Source organism: Etheostoma spectabile, chromosome 4 (genome assembly GCF_008692095.1).
Source record: "Etheostoma spectabile isolate EspeVRDwgs_2016 chromosome 4, UIUC_Espe_1.0, whole genome shotgun sequence".
Taxonomy (NCBI): Eukaryota; Metazoa; Chordata; class Actinopteri; order Perciformes; family Percidae; genus Etheostoma; species Etheostoma spectabile.
The window spans coordinates 14,695,246-14,719,884 of record NC_045736.1 but is presented as its reverse complement, the minus strand read 5'-3'; the positions used below and the strand labels follow the sequence as shown (position 1 = coordinate 14,719,884).

The following is a 24,639-nucleotide window of genomic DNA, read 5'->3' as shown; positions in this document are numbered from 1 at the left end:
TCACTAGGATGCAAATGAAGTCTGAAAGGTGTTCAAGTCTACAATCATGTTGATAATATTTAGATTATTGTATCCTATATTGTTCTATTCTCCAGCATGAGTTGTAGATTCTTACGTTTCTGTGCCTATGATAGGATCTATTAAGTCTTAATGATTCTGTACTAAGAATGCTTTTAGTGAAGTATTTCCGGTTTTGGCTATCGTTAAACCATTTTACAGTTTCCAGGGGACTGAGTGCTTTCCAATAATTAAGGTTGTTGTCTTCTGACCTGTATATGTCCAATGTGAATGGGTTAGGGGAAAAATAGATAATTTAAAAGAAGAAGCAAGTGCTACATTTAATGCATCCCAGGTGTCATAGGTATATGTATAGTTTAGCATTAATGGATCATATTTCAACCTCTTAAGCTTGCTGATTTTGGTAAGGCCCAACTTGACCTGGACAAGGTAGTACCGGCTTGGTAAATAACTAAGTCTATGTAAAGTCCCTTTACAATAAACCGATTTCAAGAAAAACATGATTTTACAAAGTGGAGTTTAACCTCTGAAATGTAAGGATTGTTTAAGCTCACAAGTCAATTATAGGTGAACTCTGTTACTAGGAAACATCTGTATTGTCCAGGTGGGTTAGAACTTAAATTGTTATATCCTCCTTAATGCTGCAAACATAATGAGCAACTCAGGTGGTAAGTCATGTGCACTTGGGCAATGGCAGCCCAACAGTCCAGACTGGCGTTTTTGTACCATGCCACATGCAAGAGGGTTGGGTGAAGTGAAATCTATACAGGAAGGTGTCGTGATTGATCATTGTCTTCCAAAATAGCTCAACCGATAGAGAAGAAATAGGAAAACTGTACTGTTACCTGGGTAGTGCAGAGAGTAAGGGTTTCTACAGGTCTTAAAAAGTCTTAAAAATAATTAAATTAAAGGCATTCAAAAGTTATTAAAGTATTTTGCCTGCTATAGGCAGATGGTTATAAACTGAAATAAACTAATTAATTAATTAATACTTTCGAATTGGTTACTTCATTTATCCTTTGTTATCACTTTTCTGCGCCCGGGTTGTGTTAATTAAATTTAATATATAATTAAGAATTATTGTTAGATACTGCTAAGAAGAACAACAATTATAATAAAGGATTTGAGGCCATGTCTTCCATAGTGGATTCTTATCATATTTTCATACTTTGGCCAGTATAACAATGAAACAGGTTTTAAATTGCATTCTATGTGGCATTGTAAAGGTCTTTTAAAAAGTGTTTTTTTAAGTTTTTTACAGTAACTGCTGCAAAAACCATGGATTACTTTGTACTGCCAAGTACGTATGCACTCAGTTATTGTACTATAATTGTCTACACTCAAATGAATTATACAGATATACAGAGGTGTCTATTAGTGTTTTAGTAATTGTCGGAGATGATGATAATAAAATATATTTAAAGTTTCCTTTGTAACTAATAAGACAAGCCTGACAGTTCTGTGTTCAGAGTTGTTATCATGTGACCCACTCTGATTCTGACCTTGACCTGAACACAAGCCTGTGTTAGAGAGAGATGCAGCAAGGTGTGCTTAACCATCGAACTTTTCATAATTCCTTGGTTAGAGAGTACTTGAACATGCTTGGTGGTTTTTGTCTGTCTGTGTGCACATGTACAGTATGTATTTGCTTGATACTGTGTCAGTTTGTGTGTGTGTTTCATGTGCACACAACTCTCATTGTTGTCCAGCTCTTAGTGTTCTTTCCTGTGGAACAACTATCAGAGGCTTTTAGTGCGAAAGCTTTTGTGAATTATTCAGGGCTGATATTATTTGCTGCGGTTAGCAAAAACAAGACGGGCCACTAAACGACATAAATGGATTTCTTCCACGAGATCTCACAGAGAGAGGAGGGGAAGAGGTGTTGGTTGTGTTGATAAAGTACGGTCCAAGTGGTGAGGGCAGGGCAGGAATGCACTCTCTTATTCACTAATTGGTTTAGACGTTTCCTAGTAAGACACTCCCAGTTTGGGTGGACGCGCTTCATCGCTGTCTGCAGTGTGTGTTTATAAGAGCAGACTGGCATTCCACAACCTTGCTCATGAGCCGACCCACAAGAAATCGGGTGAGTTTGAGGACAAATTTGTACTCATGACCACATCAGGAGTGTGTATGGTTTGTGTGTAAAGGGTTGGCAGAGTGATGAGGAGTGTGTGTGGGTGTGTGGATGCATGCTGCCTAGCTTGAAGTCTCCTCCTTTATTTATGTATTCTGTCTCTAAGTAGGTAACCAGCGGTTTGGGAGAACTATTTGGGAAATGAATATAGAACTTGTGGGAGAGATCCATGTCATGTCATGATGGCGTCAACGTTTTGACTAATCTTTTCTTTTCAATTACTGTTTTAAGAGTTTTACAGTCTGTATGTTGAAATAGTTGTTAGATTTAAAATTTGTTTATTTCCAAATCTTAGTTTTAAATGGAGGTTTTATGTCAGTGTTATGGTGACTGAGTGTGCAAAAGTTCTGTTTTTAAGTGTTGTATTTGTCAAATTAATACAGTTTAGGGGTTATTGTATGTTTCAAACCAGCAGTAAAATAATATAGTTTCCTTATTCTCAGGTAGTTATAAAGAAGAAACTGTGCATTGACACTGGCCCAAACTTATCAACATGTAATTCTTGTTCAGGGTACAGATTATAGGATACATTGTAGTTCTATACTAGTAATTATTAAAATTGCCAATATTAAAATGCTATTGTCTAAATCTCATAAGTATTTTCAGATTGATCCGTTATATTAGGGCAGAACGTCTTCATCATGTGCCTTGTCAGTTAATAATTTGGCTATTATCACATATTCTCAAAATCATGAAGATGGATATAAGTATATGTCCATGTTCTATAATGAGATATAGCTAAGAAAGAGATTATCCTGCAATGTAGTTTCAGCATGTTTTTAATGTTTTTTTTCTCAGTCAAATGTTTTTATAAATGCCTGAAATCATCTTGTTTTCATGTAAAAATAATTGTTACACTGTTATCTACATTTGATATTTTCCTAGAAGTCAGTCATATTTATAGTCATAACGTAAATACATTTGCATTCTCAGTGTCATCCAGTTCATTGCCTTTATCAAGAAAGTGGCTTTGTTGCCAGTGCTCAGGAGTGCAGCATTAAGTTGCATTGTTGTATTGATGGTTCAACAGGCACAGTGCTGCCCTCTATTGATTAAATTCAGCACAACACTCTGTACATCTGAATCTCAATAGAATTGAATAACTTAAGCAAAAATAAATGTTTAACAGAAGAATGAAGACTTCATGGTTAAAACAAAAAACAATTTGAAATGGGAATCACTGTCACTTTTAGCTCACTGAACCTGAAATAAACTACAATATACTACAATATCAATAGAGATTCCTCAGTTTTTGGGGGATTCTTTCAGCGCTTGTGCCAATCGGTTTTCTATTTCTTTTTAGTCCAGATGGGCTTGCTGTGCCTTTTTTAGAGGCATTAAAATTATATTGCTGACTACTCTCAGAAAGTTTGCTTCTTGGCTCTCCCTCTTAGTCCAGTCAGAATTAAGAAGTGAGACCACATTGTCCCCTCTTGCTTAGTGCATGTTTGAATGCCTCCCCTTCGCAGAAAGCATGGGTCTTCTTTGGTCCTGATCCTTAATCACCAGCAAGCCACCTGAATGCTCCCTATCAGTGTAACCCTGCCATTGTGTACCTGTCAGGGGAGGGTGGTGCGGGGTAATGTTGTGCGACTCTGATTACAGGATGCATGGCCGTGTGCTTCCCCAAGCAGGAGAGCTGTTTTTTTATGGGAGCAGGTGCTATTTAAGGAGGTGGCTGTGCTCTGCCGGCTCCTTGCTCCGTCCATGTCCTTACTTTAATCTTTACTGCACGGGTTGCCTCAGCATCACAAGGAAGAAGAATTGGAGGAGGGGGTGGGGGCATGTTTGCGGGAGGGTACGCTAGTGGCCCCCGGGGGCCTCCCGGCAGACGCAAGTCCAGTTACTGTCCTCCTGAAAACCTGCAGATCCCCAAACCGGCAGCGGCAAGCAGCGGTGTTCGAAAGAGCAGCAGCAGTGGCAGCGGCAAGATGCTGTCTATGTCATACAGCGAGAGCATCCGGAGCGGGATCAACCGCTACCACTCGGACCAGGGGCTGAATCAGCCACCGGCCAGGCCCCCCGACCCGGCTGAGCTGCAGAAACTCCGGGAACAAAGAGTCGCCGCTCAGATTAAGAACATGGAAGACTTCCTGAAGATGAATGGCCTGGCCCTGGAGGAGTGTGTATCCTATCAGACAGGCATGAAGTACAGGTAAGAGAAGGGCAGAGCTTGACAGGGATTCGGATACTCCCAGGACCTGGACAGTGGTGGGTCCGAGAACCAGCAGGTGAGAGCAGCTTCATGTTCAGGGAGGTCCGATACGTCTACTGAACAGGTGTTTTTGTTTAGCTCTTCACTTTTGCTATTGATTTTATTTAGATAAATGATGTCATCAGAAACAGATACGCTGTCAGAAACAAATTTTTGTGTCTTGTTAGTATTACTCTAGTCTTCCTCTGTCCTCTGGTCAGACTGCTCTCATGCAAAGGTACTGGGGCTCAGGTTTTATTTTAATCATCTAGGTCGGTGGCATATTTGCCCAACTACATGGAAAGGACAGACTACTCCGTAAGGAGTTACCTGGCCCCTTAAAATCTCACTCAGACTTTCTTTTCTTTTTCCCCTTGATCACAAAGATATTCTCACTTGTTCTCTGGCTTTCCTGCTTACTGTACAGAGTTACTGCAACGGGAATGACTCTGTAATTTCAAATTAAAACTTGGAGATGTCAAAAATATAGTAATATTAGACTAATATTGTGTATGCTTTTGGCTGTTATACTACTATAAAGGTTAAAATCTGGTCTGAGTGGTAGTGTTTTCTGATCTTAATTACATATTGGGGAGGATTGACATCTCATGCCTTCTTGGTGTACTTGCAATTGTTGACACAAACAAAGAATTAAATATTCCTTTATGGGTTGAGAAGATTCACCCATTTCTTTAAATATATAAACTATTGATTAAATTTACAATCCCATTGCATTGTCTGTTCTTAGACCATTAAAAAAGTTGACGTTTTGGACATTGATATGCAAAATATTGTTATAATGTTTTAACACCCATGCCGGTGTGTCAAAACTATTGTGTGATTTTTGTCAGTATGCCATGGTTTAGTTCAAAGGTCAAAGGAAAGGACTTGAATTTATATGTATTTATCTAATATCTTCAAAGATTAGTTATAGATCATCAAGGCAGATCAAAAGATAGTATTTGAAACAGTATTTGCTCATTTTTTCAGTCATTGACACAATGCCAGCAAACCAAACAGCCTATTTTATGGACTGTTGCAGTTCAAAGGATTGAGCTCCTGTAGCAGGCTGAGCGGCTGTTGCGTTGTGTAATAAAAACCTTGTTACGCTAATGTTGTCATTGTTGTGGACATGGATAGCTTTCATCACACACAGGCATGACTGCTGTTGTTTTTGACTGAGACCATTGACTAGAACGCAGGTATAGCTGGCTGCTGTTACCACGTCCCAAGTTTTACTGTCATCTACAGGCAGTGTTGTATGACACCACTGTGCTGGCATTATTTCTCTCCCGTAGTTACCTCCCTGTAAAAGTGCTCAGTCACCGGCCCATGACGGGCTTGGATGTAGTAGAAAGGGAGTTTAATATTGCAAAGAGCATGTGCGGTTCTTTACTTACAAACCTCAGAGAGCCTCCTACAGTAACCATCAATACCAGTTACATATCTGTAATAGTTATGCAGTTTATCTTTTTGTTTGCTTCTGTTTAATCTAATGGCCCTAGTAAAGAATCTAAGTGTGATTTATGTTATTTATTTGTGATGTTGTTTTTAGCCATATGTATTGGCATTTACTACAGGAGTGGTTGTTCACTTAAGGAGTAAGCACCTGCAAGGATCTGCTGTACCTTGTAGCGTGATCACCCGCAATTCTGTAATTAGTGCTGCAATTGGGTCAGCAAGTTCCTGTGACCTCTGCCTCAAACTCATCATTATTTCAGTAAGGCAGGCCAGCATTAATACTAAGTTGCATTTAGCCATCCTTAGCACTTCCATCACCTTCTCCAACAAACACAAGGTAAAAGGTTATATTGTAGTCTTTCTCATCTTTTTAACTCTCTGCCTTCTCACTACTCTGCACTCATACTTGAACACCTTTTTTCCTTTGTTTTTTGCTGACCATCTATAACCAAATATATTGTTTTAAACCACTAAAAATGCACAGGGTCCATTTTCCCTGCTCTAAATGAGCATAATCAACATTATGTCAATAAGACATAATTAAGACATAATCTTTTATCTAATACTCATACTAGTCATTGTGAATGAGAACTAGTGGAAACATTTCTTAACATATAGTTTAAAGGATGTAAATATTGTAAAAAAAAAACTATTCAAATTAAGGAAAGTAATTACTCTATTTCCATTATGTTGCCCTTGAAACAAAACACTGCAACAGGGGGACAACGGAAAACTTTCCCTAGTGTCCATGTCATCCAAATAAAAGAGCCAGACAGCGGGTAAAGTAGCCAGCTTGAGTTCAGTGAGGTGAGACAGGAAGTCTTGTGTCTCGTGTTAGAGCTATACGGATGTTGACTGGGGGAGTATAGATTTCTGGAGTGACTTAACACTAATGGATATGGAAATGACCTCCACTTAGACGTCCATACATGCCTATAGCTTAATCATAACTGTTCGAGATGTTCAGTGCGCCTTTTCTGCTCACTGTGTTTTGTTAGTAGTAGTTAATATGATTTGTCAATTCAAAGATTTTTACAATAGGGGCAGAAAAGCATCAAAACAAGCTGACACGTGCACATCCACAGGCTCACGGACAGGTCATTTACATCTGCAGCAAACTCTAAGGTACATAAGCATTTTGTATATATATATATATATATATATATATATATACACACACACACACACACACACACACACACACACACACACACACACACAATCTTTGTGGCCACCTGATGAATGTAAACCCACTATTTGATTATTTTAAGTACGACTCAAAGACAGTTTAGTGTACTAAACACAGGGTCAAAGATATGGAACAGTCTTCCCACTTCACGCATTGAGGTTTCTAAAGAACAGTTTCAACAGAGAGTCAAATTGTTGCTCCTTAGTTGTCTGAATTTTCCATATGGGTTTGTGCTCTAAATGTAATTTTAAATCAATTTATACAAAGATTTATTTATTTATTTATTTTTTTACATAATAATGTAAATTGTTTTTAAATTGCTAAATGTAATTGTTCCTATAGAGATTGCCACTTATTAAGCCTCCTGAGGGTTTTTTTCGGCAATTGTCCATCACATTTTTTTGTGCAATATATAACACATTTGAAAGTTTTTTGTTGTGAAAATAAATCAAATCAAACATAGTAATACCATAAATTGGTAAAATTGCTCCAGTAGAGCTCCAATGATGGGTGTTCATTTTCTGTCATTTAACTACTACGACTCCTATAATGAAGTCTTTTGATGTGTTGTTAAAAATAATGATCAATGAAGGTTAGGGCTGTAACTCATGATTACTTTCATTATGGTTTAATCTACCAATCTTTAGCCTAAAAGGTCTGAGCCCAAAGGGAAGTCTTCAAATGTTTAGTTTTGTCTGATAAATCGCCCAAACTCAAAGTGTATTCAGTTACAACGAGATACAATTAGGAGAAGCAGCAAACTCTCACGTACAGCAAATGCGTAGTTGAGGTTTGATTATGTCTGTTAAGCAAGCTGAAAAATGTATTTTCAACTTGCAGAATGTAGTTACTGTATGCTACAGCCACTGAGTCATCTCGTGAGAAGTAGCATCCCCTTTTTTATTCTGTTATTTACACTTGGTCCCCAATAGATGGTGCTGATGTTCTACTTAAACAGCTGAAAGACTTTCCAAAGGCCTCCCACTGCACCCAGTGCCATAATAGTCACTGAGCACAATGATTGCATCACTCTTTGCACTCTACACTAACATCCTGACCAACTAGTTTAAATATTTATCAGTTTCTACTGAGCTCAGCCAGGTATTGAAACTAGACCAACATATGACTTAAAGCGTGTAAAAGCAGCCCTGTCACTAGGTGGAAGCATGGAGCAATGCTTATTTCTTATGAAATGATTGCCTCTAAAGTAGGGCTGCATGATTTGAGGAAAATGTGCAATAATATTTTTTTAACATTACGATGTTACTTGCAATAAATAAACAGATATCAAAGTGAACTCAGTTCTGCGTTTCTGCTGCTTTTCAGTACGCTGCTAAAATACGACAAATGCTTGTTAAATTTAAATCAAATTAAAGGAAATCATTCTTTTATTAAATATTGAACTGAATATAAAATGCAGTACTAAAATAATGAGTTACAAATATAAAGTGCAGTTATCTACTGATATTTTCTTTTAACTAACACAAACAATCTCTTGAGTGTCTTTTGTGATATATTACAGCCTTTTGTGAGGTGTGTATTACGCCAGTTGATATTGCGATGACGTTAAAAAACAACAACAACAGTATATTGTGTCGTATAAAGCATCACTTAAACATGTCCTAACATTTGTGTTCTCACTTTAAAACACACTTCACACACCAATCTCCTTCACTTATTTTTCACTTACTGGACACACACACACACACACACACACACACACACACACACACACACAAAACTAGGAGTGGGAAAAATAATCGTCTAATGTGTTGATTTTTATTTAAAAGTTACTGTCTCCAGACTAGTACAAATCAGAAAACAGAGTGACTGAAAGATGATGGGGTAATGAACAACAACTTAGAGTTTAGGCAAGTGCAGAAATAAAACACAAAAAATGGTTAAAAGGGAGAACAATTTTTTTTTGTATGAATACACGTAATCTAATAAGACATGCTTAAAATAATTAGGCAAAACACAAATAGGCTGTTGATCTACTTTGTCCCATTACATCTGACCACCTCATGTTTCACGTTCTAAGAAGCCAATTCTCCACCTTTAAACATGACTGAGCCTCTGACATGGAAGATTACTGTGAGAGAAGGTGACTTTCACAAGCATGTTCAAGGCTTAAGCATGGAATGGCTAAAAGATAAAAACCTCAGTAGACAAAAAATTTAATTAAAAATCTAAGCATAGATAACGTAAATAGTGTATGTAAATATTGTGCAAGGTGCATTTAGTGCAGTCATGATGTTTGTCATGATGTCTGTGATTCTTATCTAGCACTTAGTGATGAAGTTTTATTGTTGTGGTAGGAATGATTTCCTGTAGTGGTCCGTGGGACATCAAAGCCGTTGGAGCCTCTTAGAGAAGCTGCTCCTCTGTTGGACCAGTGTGGGGTGCAGAGGGTGCCCGGGGTTAATTAATGATAGATAACAGTTTGTTCAGTGACCTCCTTTCCACCACAGCTTCAAAAGTGTCCTGTTTGCAGCCAATCACGTAGCCAGCCTTCTTGATCAGTTTGTTCAGTCTGTTTGTGTTGCTGGCTCCGATGCTGCTGCCCCAGCAGATGGCGGAGGAGAACAGAGCGCTGGCCACAACAGACTGGTAGAACATCTCTAACATTCTGCTGCACACGTTGAAGGATCTCAGCTTCCTCAGGAAATAAAGTCTGCTCATCTCCTTGTAAAGAGCAGTGCAGTTGATCTACCAGTACAGCCTGTTGACACCCAGGTATCTGTGCTCCTGAACCATGTCCACATCTTCTCCCAGGATGCAAAGGGGCTGTGGAGCCGTTCCCTTCCTACTAAAGTCAATCACCATCTCTCTGGTCTTATCCATGTTCAGCAGCAGGCAGTTCTTACCAGACAATTCCACAAAGTCATCCACCAGCGCTGTGTACTCTCCCTCCTGTCCATCCCTTATACACCCAACAACTGCAGAGTCATCAGAAAACTTCTGTAGGTGACATGACTCTGAGTTTTACTGGGAGTCTGTGGTGTATAAGGTGAACAGAAAAGGAGACAGCACAGTCCCCTGTGGAGCCCCTGTATCACTCACCACCACATTAGACAGAACACGGTCTGCCTGTCAGGTAGTCAGTGATCCAGGAGACTGTGGACGCACCGACACCCATCATCCGCAGCTTCTCACCTAGTAGCATGGTGTTGAATGCACTGGAGAAATCAAATAATGTGATTCTCACAGTGCCGCCACCACCATCAAGGTGCAAATGAGCTTGCTGCAGAAGATAGACGACAGCGTCGTCCACTCACAGACAAGGCTGGTAGGCAAACTGTAGAGGGTCCAGAGAAGAACTCACCTTCGGCCTCAGGTAGGCCAAGACCAGCCTCTCCAACACCTTCATCACACTGGATGTAAGAGCCACTGGGCGGTAGTCCTTGTGGCCAGATGGAGTCAACTTCTTGGGGACCGGGATAAGGCAGGACGTCTTCCACAACAGCGGCACCCCCTGCAGGCTCAGGTTGAAGAGATACTGGAGAATAACAGACAGCTGACTGGCGCAGGTCTTCAGGACCCTGGGGCTGATGCCATCCTGGCCAGCAGCCTTGCGCTGGTGAAGCTTCTCCAGCTGTCTCCTCACCTGGTCAGGTGTGGATAAAAAGCAGGGAGGGGTTGCATGAAGTGTCTGTGGGGGGAGATAAAATGTGCTGTAGTGGTGGGGGGAGTGGGCAGACTACAGGGGAGTGAGGGGGGAGGTGTGAAATCAAAAGAGGGGGGTGAGGAGGGTTGGTAGAGGAGGCAGGGTATTAGCAGGTGATTAGCACACAGAGTAGCAAACTCAGATTTATATGTATATTTTTAAAAATCACACATAAAATGTACATAAAAAAAATTGTTGCGTTGATAATTGTTTTAGAATCAAATCTTTGGCCTCTGAATCCAAATCGAATCGTGAGAGGCCCAGAGATTCCCACCCCTACACAAAACCTGTGAGTACATAAATCTGCACCGAGCCACTGTAAACTATATTTTTCAGCCTTAGCAGCATGTGTGTCAACCCAGGCGACTGTGACGTTTTTCTTCAGGCGATCCCCTACTCCAGAGCTAAATTTAGCAACAGACTCGTTTCCACAGCTGCAGCTGTATACAGCTAAAGGGGCTGAAGCTTAACCTGTTAATCCACTATTTTACCTCAAACCCACTGCCTACTGCATTGATGAGAGCTTCAGAAGTATCAATCCAATTCATTACAAAAAGGCTTCATTAACACAACCATATTTGCACAAAGTATTGCTTAAGCACATATAGTAAACAGGGAAACATACACATTTACGTACATTTTTTGAGTAGGATGCAGACGATAAAACATGTTAACATTTGTTCAGAAGCAACAATTAGGTCAAGAAAATTTAACAGCTATATCGATATCAGCAACAACTTGAAAACAAGAAGTGTGTTTGTGTGTGTGTGCGTGTGTGTGCGCGTGCTCTCTCTGTGTGCTCTCCCAACAGGATTGGCATTTTAATTATCTTGGTTATCTGGTCAAATGTAGGGTATTTGTGTTTTGAATTTGGGGAAATATTTGGTTTGGTTTGGCTGCAGTTTTGTGCATTCTGTCATGAAATGCAGCTCTGTCTCGGTTTTGTCTTTCTTGCACAGATGGTAGGAACGTTCTTCTTTTGGGAGCCATGATTTTTTTGTAGTGGCCTGGCTCGATTGCCAGGTTGTGCTCACTGAGTCTGTATTTTGCTTCATGTCAGACACTGAGGTCAGGTAGTCTGGCACACTGTACTCTCTCTTTAGCGCCAGAAATCGCAGCCTTTTGTTTTGTGCTTTTGTTTGTGTTCCACTTGGTGATGTTTTGTTTCTGTTGTTATAATTTGGTTAGCCCTTCCCAGACTGAGTTTCAGGACCAGCCTTGTAGGGCTTTCTGCTGATAGGAGTAGGGGTCACTTTTTAAATGTAGCCAATATTTGATGCTGGTTTTTTGAATTTGGATGATTAATGGGAATTGGCCCAATTCAGCTCTGCAGGCATTATCTGTAGTCTGTCTGTGCACCTGCAGTATGTTTTTACAGAACTCTATATGCATGATTTCAACTGGGTTTTTGTCCAAATGGGTCGAATTCTGGTAGAAAATCATCAGATCTTTAATATCTTTGTCACAGGAGTGGGTAAATGATGTTTAGGTATTTGGAATGATATAGATTTAGTTTCCAGTGGTGACCCATCCAGATCTCTGTCTGGCCTAGTCTGACAGCCTGTCAAAATGTTCTAGTCAGAAGTGTTGTGTGGGCACAAGAGGTCGTGATGCAAGGGATTACACAATTTATTTAGTTTCGAGCATTGTTGTATTTCAATGTAAGTATCTTATTTGTGGCAGCTCAACAAGATGTCCCCATGATCACAGTTTAAGGTTGTTATTACATTGTTTTCAGATTCTTGAATTGGCCATGTGTATAGTTTTACCTTGAATTATGCCACAATAGGGCTGTAACCTGAAATTATCATCAATGACTTCATGTTTCAAGTAAATTCTTTTAGGAATAGAAGGTCTTTAACAGTTATTCTTTTCACAGTCTTACACAGTCGGTCTTACACTTTTTACAGGATCTGTTTATCCTATTCCCCAAATTTAAATAGTAAGAGCACTTTTATCCCTGTATACCTGTGTGTGTGTATATATACTGGATGCACTGTTTCAGGACATGATCATGTTTTACACCTATGTTAACATTGTTCTTCCTCACATGTACATTTGTGTCTGCCTGTATTAACCGTGTTTTTTCTTTATGTCTGAAAGAATGTGTGTATGTTAGTGTGTGTGTGTCACTGGAGGCAGCAGAGAGATTGCTCTGTACTTAATGGATACCCAGTAGTGACAGGAGGTAGGATGCCCGCTCCACTGTCCTCACCCCTTTACACACTCAGGCTTTAGAATTGTGTTGTTGTCGCTTTGGATCTCGTAAAAGGGGTTACTTCAGCACATATTTCCCAAACAGTTGAGTACACTCTCTGAATGAAATTTAAAGTTTTATTTAGTTCTACTAGGCCCATGTATATTGCTTTCCTTGTCTTTTGAACTTCTCATTAAAGCATCAGTCTTGCATCAGTGTGGAATCTTTTGGGAATCATACTCTGTTTATTTTCTGGGTCTCCTATGAGGTTTCTATAATAAATTACGTTAGGACCTTAAGCAACACAAAATATGATGATGGATGTAAGTATTAACATGCAGTAAATTAAATAGGTTCGAGAATACTAAGTGTTTCTTGTTCACAAGGCTATCCCGGTAAAGAAGGAATACTCACCCAAGCTTTTAGTACACGTCTGTGGTTTTGTGGTCTCTCTTGCAAATTTGATGTAGAGGGAAATCTTCCATTTCACGCTTGAACAATCTTTCAGAAATGCAGCAGGAAACTCTCTCCTTGCTTTTCCACACATTGCTCATCGCAGCTTAGTATCAGCTGATGGCATATCGCTCTTTTTTTGCTTTGTTGATCATTCTGATCCTTGTGTGCACCATATTTATAATGGTTTTATCATTAAGAATACACAATATTGACTCTCTGGCTGAATCCTTCTTTTCTTCTTGTATGAACAAACACTTTTCTTTAGTTTTCTGCTTTCCTGGCTCCTATTGTCCTTCTCAGTTTCTGCCCGTAATGTGTGGCATTCGGTATTGTGTGATCGATTCTGCTTGATATTTCCTCTCAGATTGTTCCTTTGTCTTTTTTAAGGTGTGAGCTCATAGTATTCGTGTAGACTGAGACTTCAGGCAGGACCACCAGCCAAAATGTTTGAACTGGTCTGACCTCTCAACAGCATTCTGACTACATTATACAGCTACATTGTTTCTATATCTGTACATGTTGAGGCCATTTGGTGTCATACAATCATTAGCTGAGTAGTATCTCTCTCTCTCTCTCTCTCTCTCTCTCTTTCTTTCTTTCTTTCTCTCTCTCTCGCTATATCTGTCTAGCAACCTCTATGTGAACCTTAGGTATCACAAATGCACACACTTTATGCAAACTCCACACACTTTATTTCAGATTAGTGAGTGTGCACCCTGGGACTGAAACTATAACTCAGCCCTGTGTGGTTTCATCACACCTTGATACACAAGACATGATGCTGAAATCCCAAATGGATGTGAGGTCACAGCTGTTTTGTAATGGTTACCATACATATTTACTTAAACTCACACGGTTTGTTTACTCCACTGCATACTGTATCACACAATTTTCTTTGTAGAAATTTATCTTGCTATAGTAACCCAATAAATATACCCATTTGATGTTTATAGTAGTTTTCCCCATATTTAAATTGTGTAATCTCTCAGAACAGCAGCAGCAGTCAAAAGGCATAGTAAAGGCTATATGACATAATAACAGGGGTTCCCTGTCTGCTATTTGTGATTGTTTCAGCTCTCCTGCTCTGTTAGATGTGTGAGCAGGGACAGCTGAAACAACAATTCCTCCTGAGCCCTGCTGTCTGTGGGGAATCTGTCATGTTCACTAGAAAATTAAAAAATGCTGCACTCGATGCTCACAGATGTGACCTGCATGCATCTCTCTTGACTCTGCGGTTTGCTTAGAATTCCCAGAAAAACAGAGATAGTAATTACCCATTATTAAACCTTCAGTGCATCTACAGTAGAGATCTTTCAGATCAGCAATTAGAATAGTTCAAATTTGACCTGTATAACAACTAAAAACAGAAACTGAACAAGAGATTCATGCTAATATACAACAATTTTCTAATAAAGGTTTTCTTCTTCAGTTAATTACATCCTCATAAGAGTAATGAAAGAGTCAGCCATTAGAAATGTTTAGACACCGCCTCAGGATGCATTAAGCTGCTAGAAATGCATTACCACATCTGTCAATCAACACTGTCAATCTGTCTGACCTCACATCACTTTCCATTAACTCTCTTAAGCCCTTTCACCAACTCACTCACTCACGTGCGCACACACACACACACACACACACACTCCTCTGCTTCGCCACCCCCATCTCAGGGATGATATCCTTTTCACTCGGTTACTCAAATCACTGTTCAATTAAGCCCTCAGTCAGTGGATCTTAAACCTCCATTGGACAGCTAGCCAACAGTTCAAATAACACAACTGTGGTCATGCAGTACTGTACAGCCAGGTGTATACTGCACTAGGGCTTGGTAATGGCTTAAAAAAAATATCTCTGTATTTTTAGGCTATTCCGTAATAAAATATATATATCTTGATATTTCTCTAAAATAACATCTGTTGATTTATCCTTTTGATGCCTATGATCACACCAGCATGATTACTGGCATTGGAGTTCAAGTCCCCATATGGACCAAAGTATGGTGGTGGACTGGTAGCTGGAGAGGTGCCCGTTCACCTCCTGGGCACTGCCAAGGTGCTCTTGAGCAAGGCACCAAACCCTCAACTGCTCAGGGCGCCTTTCCGTGGGCAGCCCCCTCACTCTGACTTCTCTCCATTAGTGCATGTATAGGTACTGAGCATGTGTGTGTAGTTCAGGCCTGTGTGGAATGTGTGCAATAACAACAGAGTGAAAACATTGTAATTTCCCCTTCCGGGATTAATAAAGTATACATTGTTTTTATTGTTGTTGTTGTTATTATGTCGGAATTATATGTTATCATATTAACACAATATGATTTTCCATGTTAATGTTTCCATGTTCCATGTTGTTATACCGGTATTATAGTAAACGATATGAAATGGCACACCCCTACACTGTACTAACAATCACGGCTTGCCACAAACGTCATTGTCCAGGCCTGAAGCCCAGCCTGGATATGCTTTTCTTAACCATAAGAGATAGCTTTAAGATGTAATACCCCTGTTTAATTGCAGATTTCAAAGGAATCATCAGACGATCTCTACAATAGTCCCTACTAAGGGCAGAAAGCCACTCGCTTTCCCTCTCTGCCTTAGCTGCTTAGCTGCATTATGTGGGCTGTAAGTCAGGAGAGGTCAGCTGTCCGAGCAAATTCTCCCATACAGCCAGGGCGGACTACTGCGAGTCATTATGGTATGGCATCATTGATCGCCAACGCTTCTTCCCTATCAGGGCTGCAAGAATGAACAGAAGTGTGTTTTTGCAGCTTTCTTTTGTAGGATTGCTAATAAGGGATGTAGGTTTCACAGCTTGTTGTCTTGGCTACATGGGGAAGTTGAATCAGAATATTGGTTGTTTTGTTTTCCTTCTCCTTCTGCACACTTATGATAAAGAGAGCTTGTCTTGGTGATTTTTTCTCCGCTGTAGTCGTGATTGCAGAAACGCAAATCTCCAGCTTTTCTCTCCTGTCCTTCTCCCCCGCACGTTGAATGAAGTGCAGCGCTCTGCATTTACTCACACGAATTGAGTGTCTGACAGGGGTTTTAACAGCGCAGTAGAAATTTTGGACAACCACAAATCAGGCACTTAATTAAAGCAAGTGACAAAGGCCTCGCCTGAAGGGAGGGCATTGTGATATTACATGGAGGTTGAGGAGATACATTTCTTTTCTTTACACTAAGATTTGTTCAGCAGCGCTATCTAACATGCAGCTACTGAGTCCAGCACTAACAATGGTAACTGATGGGGTTTAATTTCCAGGTATTGTTCAAATGTTGCCCTCTGCATTGATACAAAAATTACAATTTGCATTGCATTAATACAAAAATGTCCTAACAATAGTCATGCATTGGATTTAGCAATTTCTGAGTCACCCTACTGTGCTCACCCTAAGCACAATGTCACTAATTAGCAATTTAACAGCGGCACTCTAAGGCATTATGTAAAGATCAGAGATTCTTATTTTTAGTTCAGCATCCTTTATGATTTATCTTATGACTAACAACGAATGGACAGACTCTGATGAGTAAACACAAAGCAGCTCATAGTTCAGGTCGGTATTTGCTCAATTAGTATTATATAGCGTTGTAAGAAAAAAATCCAGATTAATGTGTGCATGAAAAGACTGAATGAGATAATACATGTGTATGTGTTCACACTGGCTTTGACTCTGGGATCACCAGCAGGCTGGGAGGCAATGCGTCCTCTGCAGTGCAATTTAATGTCACGCAAGTGAAAACGTCAGTAACAAAATAAACAGAGGTAGTTTATAGAGCATGAGTGTCACACAGATGAAAGACCTCCCCTTTAGCAATGTGACATGACTGCACTGCAGGAGTCTTGATAAGTGGGCCCATGTGCAACAAGGTTGCAGGTTTCTAACAAAAAAGGATATCAAATGTTTCACTAATCATCTTTTCACTTGACAGCAGTAGGGGTAGAGCTTTAACGTGTCTTGCCAGGCATGTTCACAGCAATGCCTGCTAACACTGTGATTTCTTCAAAAGAACTATACGAAGTGATGAGGTGTCAGTCTTCTTATATGATCGCCTTTTCTGTTTATCTGGTCTTTTGGCTTTTTTGTTGTTTTCCAGATATAGTCAAAGCAAATGAAACGCATGCTGTCAATCTGAAGAAAGTCGGTAGATGTGCCTGTTTTTGAATCATTAAATCATAGTAAGTGTGACAGGCATGGTTTATTGGATTGAGCGTATTTGTCGCTCACTCTGTTGGAATATTTTTCTAGCAGTTTATAGCTCCTGGTGTGTTTATCAATTACAAGGCGTTAGTGCATGTGGTGTTGTGTGATTTTTATTTTAGATATTTTACAGGACTGTTAAAGTGAAAAAGATAATGAATACAGACTGTTGCAATGTGGTTTGCATCTAGTAATGAGAGTCAGTTAGCTGGACAAAAGGCCAGAAGGAGCAATATGTGAAAAAATGGTTGTTCTATTGACTCATTTAGGTGGTGGATCACTAGTCCGTCAGATGATACATGCTTCTATTGATTACTGTACCTTGCACTGCACAACAGTAACTAAATGTGTTTCTGATGGAGATAAATCAAGGTAGTATATGGTTTAGTAATGACAAAAGCTGTGGCAAGGTAGTAAAAGTCTAAACAATATGCTATAGGTGGAAGGTTGTAATGTACACAAATATATTTTTATTTGACCCTAATGCTTGAATATTGTTAGGCGTGCCTTAGGCTGGATGTTGGGGACATTTTCGCATATCTAGCCAAGGCTGGGGGATTTTTTTGTCAGGCTTATGTTATGTGTATATCAGCATGGCTCAAAAGACTGACACTGTATCTGTGCAGCCTGAGCTCGTGTCCCCAGCCTCTCCCACTTCAGTATAGTACCGTCACCATGTCACAACTCCTGGGGACCCTGTGTTCTTCATTACTCTGACCCAAAGTGCAGGACATAACTCTCCAAATGTGAACAGATCCCCGTTGGCTGCTTTAGTGCAGTCACATTCAGTACAATAGTGGTTCAGGGGCTTTTTTAAAACCCCTCACTGTCTTTATTACAGGAAGGAGCATTTTGAAACGCAGTCTTGAGCCGGGCTTCTCTGCTCACTGTCCATGGTGTCAAATTGAAATCAAATTTTAGTTAAATTAAACCTTACCACTCAGGGTTCTATTTTAGTCAAGGAGACCAAAGGTCATTGCTCCAAGAATAGAGTTGTCAGTTAGCAACAGCCCGTTTGGAGTCCCGTGATGGAGGTTGCCTCTTCAACTTCTTTTACTATACACGTCTGCTTCTGATGGCATCTCTTTTAATTATCTCCCTGGCACACTGGCTGGTCCACTTAGATAAGCTTAAGTATTGTATTACTGGAAGTGTGTGTCTAATCTACTGTCTCTTCAATCTGCAGCCATTGTTGCGCTGAATCCAATACTGTGGTGTCAACTTTCAACCTCCAACCATTATCATATTTTTACTACTCAACTCATCTAAGAATGCTTTTGATGTTCATCAGTCCAGCTAACATCAAACATGTATACAGTAGTATTCAGCAGCTGTATCCTGCAACCTTAATGATTTCTGTGCTTAGTTTAAGAATACACAGTTATGGAATTTCTTTTAATCACTTACAAGGAGTACAGCAATATAGACAAAAATGTCTGTGATAGCCCTGCTTTTGACATATATTGTCACAGATAAAGTTACATAATAAAATATTTCATGGGCTGTTGAGCAGCTCCCACGTGAGAGCCCCATTTTCTGGAGGCTATTGCAAAGTTCTGACCATAGAGCATTCAGCTTCCCCCATTTTCTTCTGACAGAATAAACTATATTAAAGCACACTGCAGGGCAACAGACGGACAAAGAAGAGCACATTCTTAATGCGGCTGTAAACACAAGAGATTTCAATGCCTTGTTCTCTCACGCTGTTGTAGCTTTCTGAATATTCCTCCTTGTAGCTTCTCTACGTATCCCTCCCACCACATCTCGTCCCTCCCTCTCTCTCTCTCTCTCTCTCTCTCTCTCTCTCTCTCTCTCTCTCTCTCTCTTGCGCTACTCCCATCTATCTCTTGCGCTACTCCCATCTCTTGCCTGTGTGCCCTGTGCGGCTTTACGCTGAGCACAAGGCATGCAGATGTAAATTTAATCCAGGCAACAGCCAGAGCTCTCAAGTGAATATGAGGCTGCCCTTTTGCTAAAATGCAGTAGTATTCAGTAGAATATTCAGCAGATGGGGCAACTATCAAGGCGGACTCAGAAGGGGAGATGAATACCTCCTGGAACTGTATTTATTCTCTCCATCTCTTTGTGCGGATCTATGCGTTTCCTCTCTTAAAGCTTGGAAGCAAAAGGTGTTATCTCTAGCACTAAGCTCAGCTTTAAAAGGAAATTGGAAGACTCTAAATCTGCCTGTCTGCCTCTGATTAAAGCCAAAGGAGGACACACTGGATGAATCAAGGAAGAACTTGCAGAGGGAAATTCACACGAGCGCTGCTTTTTTTTTGGACTGTGGTTTTTAAAAGATTTTGATTTCTCTTTTATTTATAGCCTTGTACTGGACCTGCGTTTTATGTATCCAAAGTCTGCAGTGATTGCACATTTGTTTCTCACACCAGCTGAGACAGAGATTCTGTATTGTTGTGCTTAGATTTGGACTTCCTCTGAGAGGATTTTGTTTTCACCTGATCAGCAGTCCTTCACCATTTGACCACATTCTGATCTGCCTTCCCACCTTTTTGCCCTTTTCTTCTGAACATTGTCAGCTGGTTAGTCATTTAAGCGGTAGTGATTTCTAACGGAGGGACAGTGTGTGAGACTGGATTTGGAGTAGATGCCTTCTACAGACTGAATTGCCTCATGCTTATTAGAAGATCCTCAGACTTTGCACCTCTGGGAGTTCTGTTTTACCTGACTTAACCAGAGGAGAGTTTAGAGTATCTGCATTTGGAACAGCCAGCCAAAAGCCAGGATGCAGGTGTCATTAGTGTGCACTGACCACCGTGGCGGGGTGAGCCGCGCCACAGAGGACCGGCTAAACCGACAGAACGCCAACAGCCCCAACACAGGCACACGCAGCAAGTTCAGAGCAGTGGCGATGGTGGCTCGCAGTCTTGGACAACTCTCTGTTCAGAGTGTGCCTTCCTCCAGCGAGCAAAGCATGAGGACTGGCATGAAGTATAGGTAGGGCTTGTCTGAACTGTTAACTGGTCGCTAGAACTTTGGCCCCAAATACTTTACACTTATTTAAAATATTGCAAAATGATCTTGAACTGCAGGATTTGTCCCCCTACTGCTAAAGTAGATTTTAAATATGTCACGTTCCTCTTGGCTCAGGCTACAATACAAAAAAGACTGCCCATTTCTCCAATCTTGCTATGTACTGTATGCCAGTTTTTCTTCCTTTTTCTCCGTCCTGTCAGAACTGCCAAACCCCACCTGTTTAAAATAGACAATTGTTATTATGACAGTAACTAATTTATTAACTTGCCCAAACTCCCCTCAAAATAGCAATATCTCAGAAGGAAAGATTTGCAATTTTTGTTTTATCTGATCTTTGTGCTTTAATGATTTAACTTAATGGTTGGCCTGTAATTTAAATGTAGTTAGTGGCCATTGATCTGTTCTGTGCCGGCAAACAAACCAAGCACAGTAAGCGGCATTGTTCAGCTTTAAAGAGCAAACTATTTAGTATTTAGTATTAGTGTTTTTTCAGATTAGTCTGTTTAAGTGCATAAATACTATTATCACAAAACACCATTTTTGTGTTTGTTTACCTTCTACTGTTAATCTCTTAGTTTTGAATTTCTTATAATGTGGCTTTATAGAGATTATTATTACTGCAGAAATAACATCAGATATAAGGCCAATCATTATACATACAAAGTCAGTTGTTATTATTAGAATAACCCATGTTATATAAAAAAGTGTCCCTTTCATGCTGTGAAAACTGACTTTGCGCACACCATTGTACTGTATGTTGACATAATGCTGCATTGTATATTTATCACAACCCAATCAGTTGAGGTTCAGCTGTCCAGACATGATGTATGGAAGATTAGTTAATTTGCAATAAGGACCTGCTCTCTGTCACTAAACTGCTCACCAAGATGATTGTTTGGCAATAAATATAGATTTAAAATGACAAGCGCTCACCGAAAAACCTGCATTATAGCACAACTGCAACCTTTGCAATATACATATTTCCAGTAAGATTTAAACTTCACTCATTCTTTGCTCTAACTAGCAACCTAATTCTGTGTGATCTATACAAAATATTGATAATATGATAACAGTCTTCCATGTTTCTAGCCTTAGTTTGAGTAGCAAAGTGTTACCAAGGCCCACTGTCTTTTTTCTAAAAGGTCTTGCTAGTTCTTTTGATAGAAAATGAATACAACTGAACATACTTCTTGACTGGAGAGTCATATTAGATATGATGTGCAGATATTTGTTACTGCAGTCAAAACTGCAGCAGAAATCTCACAATATAGAGGCTAATGAAGAGCTTCCATTAAAAGCTTGTGAGCTGTTTTCTTGTTATTCTACCGTTTTACCAAGCAAGAACGTTGATTATCTACTTGTACTGTGCTCTTTATATGATTGTCATGCAAGTTGTAAATTACATTTCTGATTTAACTGTTAATATTGTAGTCAACAGTTTATCTTTTCAAAAAATATTTTTCAAGCTCCAAAACCTATTGAAGAAAAAACTGCATGATGATGTTGTGCCTTTGAAGCAGAATTGTTTTTTGGGGGGTGAAAGGTTAGTGGTATGTTGATATAGTTGATTTGAGGAAATCCATCACCCGACCTCCATACTGTTGTTGAAGGAACATCTCAATGCCTTTGCATCTGATTTGCTAGCGTCATTATTGAGGCTAATAATATTTAAAAAAATCATTTTCAGCTTGGGGGGCAACTGGCTGTTTGTGTTCTGTGCTTCCGCAGTGTAGTCCAAAGTACGTAACGGGCTGTGTTGTGAAATAGGCTTGCATCTGATGTAAACTGAAGGTAATGCTGGCCTGAATGCAGAGTGAGGTTCAAAGATGCATGCATCGAGGCTACAACATAGTCTCATGGTTTTGAAGAGATGCAAATGAAAGGGAAGTAAGGAGAGAGAGAAAGAAAGAAAGGGAGATTGCTAAGATTAATGCTGGTGTAGGCACTATGCCAAGAGGAAATAAAGTAGGCTGGAGTGATCTGTGCTCATGTCACTGTGTATCTTTCAAACATGCCTTTCTGAGTTTAAGCTAGCAAGCCCTCACATTGCCATGCATTTATCTTTTCATCCTTGAGCACAAGGAGTTTTTTCTCTCCATTAAATTCAGTTTTCAGTTCCTCATATTGACATTGTGACAGCTGAAGGTTAGCGGTTTTGTAACCGTTCCCCAAAAGAATACAGTTAAAGCTTATCCACCCAGCAAAACTTTCTGCGATTATCCATACTACAGAATAGCTGTCTGAAATTCAAATCAGACTTATTTGCATACAGGGCTCTCTCCGTTTCTTTCAATGGCAGCCTTGAGCTTAAATCAAGTCTGTCAGTCTTCATCCATGGGATGCTGGTTAGGATGGAAGTGACCTCCCCCACAAGGCCGAGGAAACCGTCAAAGTAAACATTGTTTCAAGGTATACGGAGGGATTGCGACAGGTTTAGTGGGCTACCTCACCACAGACTAAATCGTTTTGTAATTCACACCAGGCCTGCATGACCTGAATGGTTAAAATTATCAAGCTTGAGTGTGAGAACCTGCGCCTCCTCCAAGTAATGATTAAATGCCTTCAGTCAGGACTGAATTAATGATGCACACAAAATGGCTTATGATTATGTAAAGTAGTCCTTCTAAGGGAATGGAATAATATCTGTCAGATTGGGAAGGCAGTGCAGGTGGGGAGACAATCCTGTAAAGCCCCTGCTTTTCACAGTCCGGTTATCAGCTCTTCTCTCTCAAGCAACCAAACCTGGGAAGGGTCTTGAGGGAATGAGTCATCTTTACAGGGGCCACTTTTATTTGCTGAGGCATAGCAAATAAACTGCTGCAAAGTATTGCTGATGTGTATAAGTTTGAACAAGTCTCACTTTTTGGTTGGACTGCCATTTTTGTGCAGACTAAATATAGGAGTGCATATAAACTGCAGTGGATAACATTTGTGCTTTTAGGAGGATTTTATTTTGTGTCAACGCATGGTATTGTTCTATGTCACAGTTTGTATCAGCTCCACAACACTTGCAGTATTGTTTATTGATGTGACCATGTAAATCAGAGCTGACTCACCTTCTGTCCTGGTGTAAATCTACAAGTAGCTTGCTTTAGCCCAGACTGTCAGTAGGATTTCTCATCTCTGGAGGTCCATTTTTGGTTGTAAAGTTGACAGTGAATCGCATTCACAGTAAATAGCTACTGGCAGCGTTGTGTAAGCAGATGGCATAGAAATCCCACCACTGTGTTGTGTGAAGCTGAGATGTGTTTTTTTAAATCACAGAGATAACCTGTCTCACCAGTTCTGTTTTCATTTAGTGCACCTTGAAGTGACTTGACGTAACAGATGGCAGAATTTATAAAGACAGAAATGGGAGCAGCATACTTTCAAAAATGTGTAATATGTACACATCAACTATTAGTACACTGGTTTAATGCCCTTATTGTATTATTAGCTGTAATTGCAAAAGGGAAATTCAATAGGTGGCACTTAACTGTGGGAATGTGTTTGTCCTTGTTGGGGAATTTTTAAGAAAGATGAAACTGAGCATTTTTCCAACAATAGCTTGCTACACAAATGCAAAAGCATGCATTGCGCAGGCTTTTGGTAACAAAAGCTGTGGGTGTGAGATTTGGGGTGTCATGAGTGTGGGTGCACGCTGGGACGTTTTCCTGCATTCTAAGGGCTCTTCATCAGGGAGCCAGCTTTCCACAGCCTGCACTCCCCCTTGAAATATGAATCATAAATAGACTGTGGTAGTTTTTGAACATAACACACATACAGGAGTACACTTTGGCCACTCTACTGTAAATACTAAGACTTATCCACACAGCGCAGATTTTAGGCCGACAGTAGCCACTAAGGTATCATCTTAAAGAACATTCTCCATCTGTTTGTTCTTGGCATATGGAGAGAAATTGCCAAACAGTGGGATGGTTCATTTACTGATGTAGGCTTGTGTTTCACTGTATGCACTGAGGTTTTGTCTGTGTTGTTGTATAAGAAATCGAGTAAGATGAGGGGGAGTTGTTGTGGAATATTTTGCCTATATGCGTGTTCACGTGAGGGACACACTTGTGTTATGTTGAAGGAGAAAATGAAGACAGCTGTTCTTTCTTTGTCTCTCTGATAGTTTAGAGTGTGTGTGTG

General features: G+C 40.0%; 1 protein-coding gene across 6 annotated transcripts in view; it reads left to right on the top strand.

Annotated features, from left to right (window-relative positions):
- Positions 1–24,639, top strand: part of kcnab2a (potassium voltage-gated channel subfamily A regulatory beta subunit 2a) — an 86,909-nt gene that overhangs the window by 41,164 nt on the left and 21,106 nt on the right. The window contains exon 1 of one of the 6 annotated variants that reach the window (XM_032512495.1): positions 4,050–4,307. The exons of 4 other annotated variants lie outside the window; for them this stretch is intronic. In XM_032512495.1, coding sequence (XP_032368386.1) covers positions 4,084–4,307 — 224 coding nt within the window. In that variant the 5' untranslated portion in view covers positions 4,050–4,083. Of the gene's footprint in view, positions 1–4,049; positions 4,308–19,378; positions 20,470–24,639 lie in introns of those variants that run through there. One more of the 6 variants, XM_032512496.1, reaches the window with a different exon arrangement.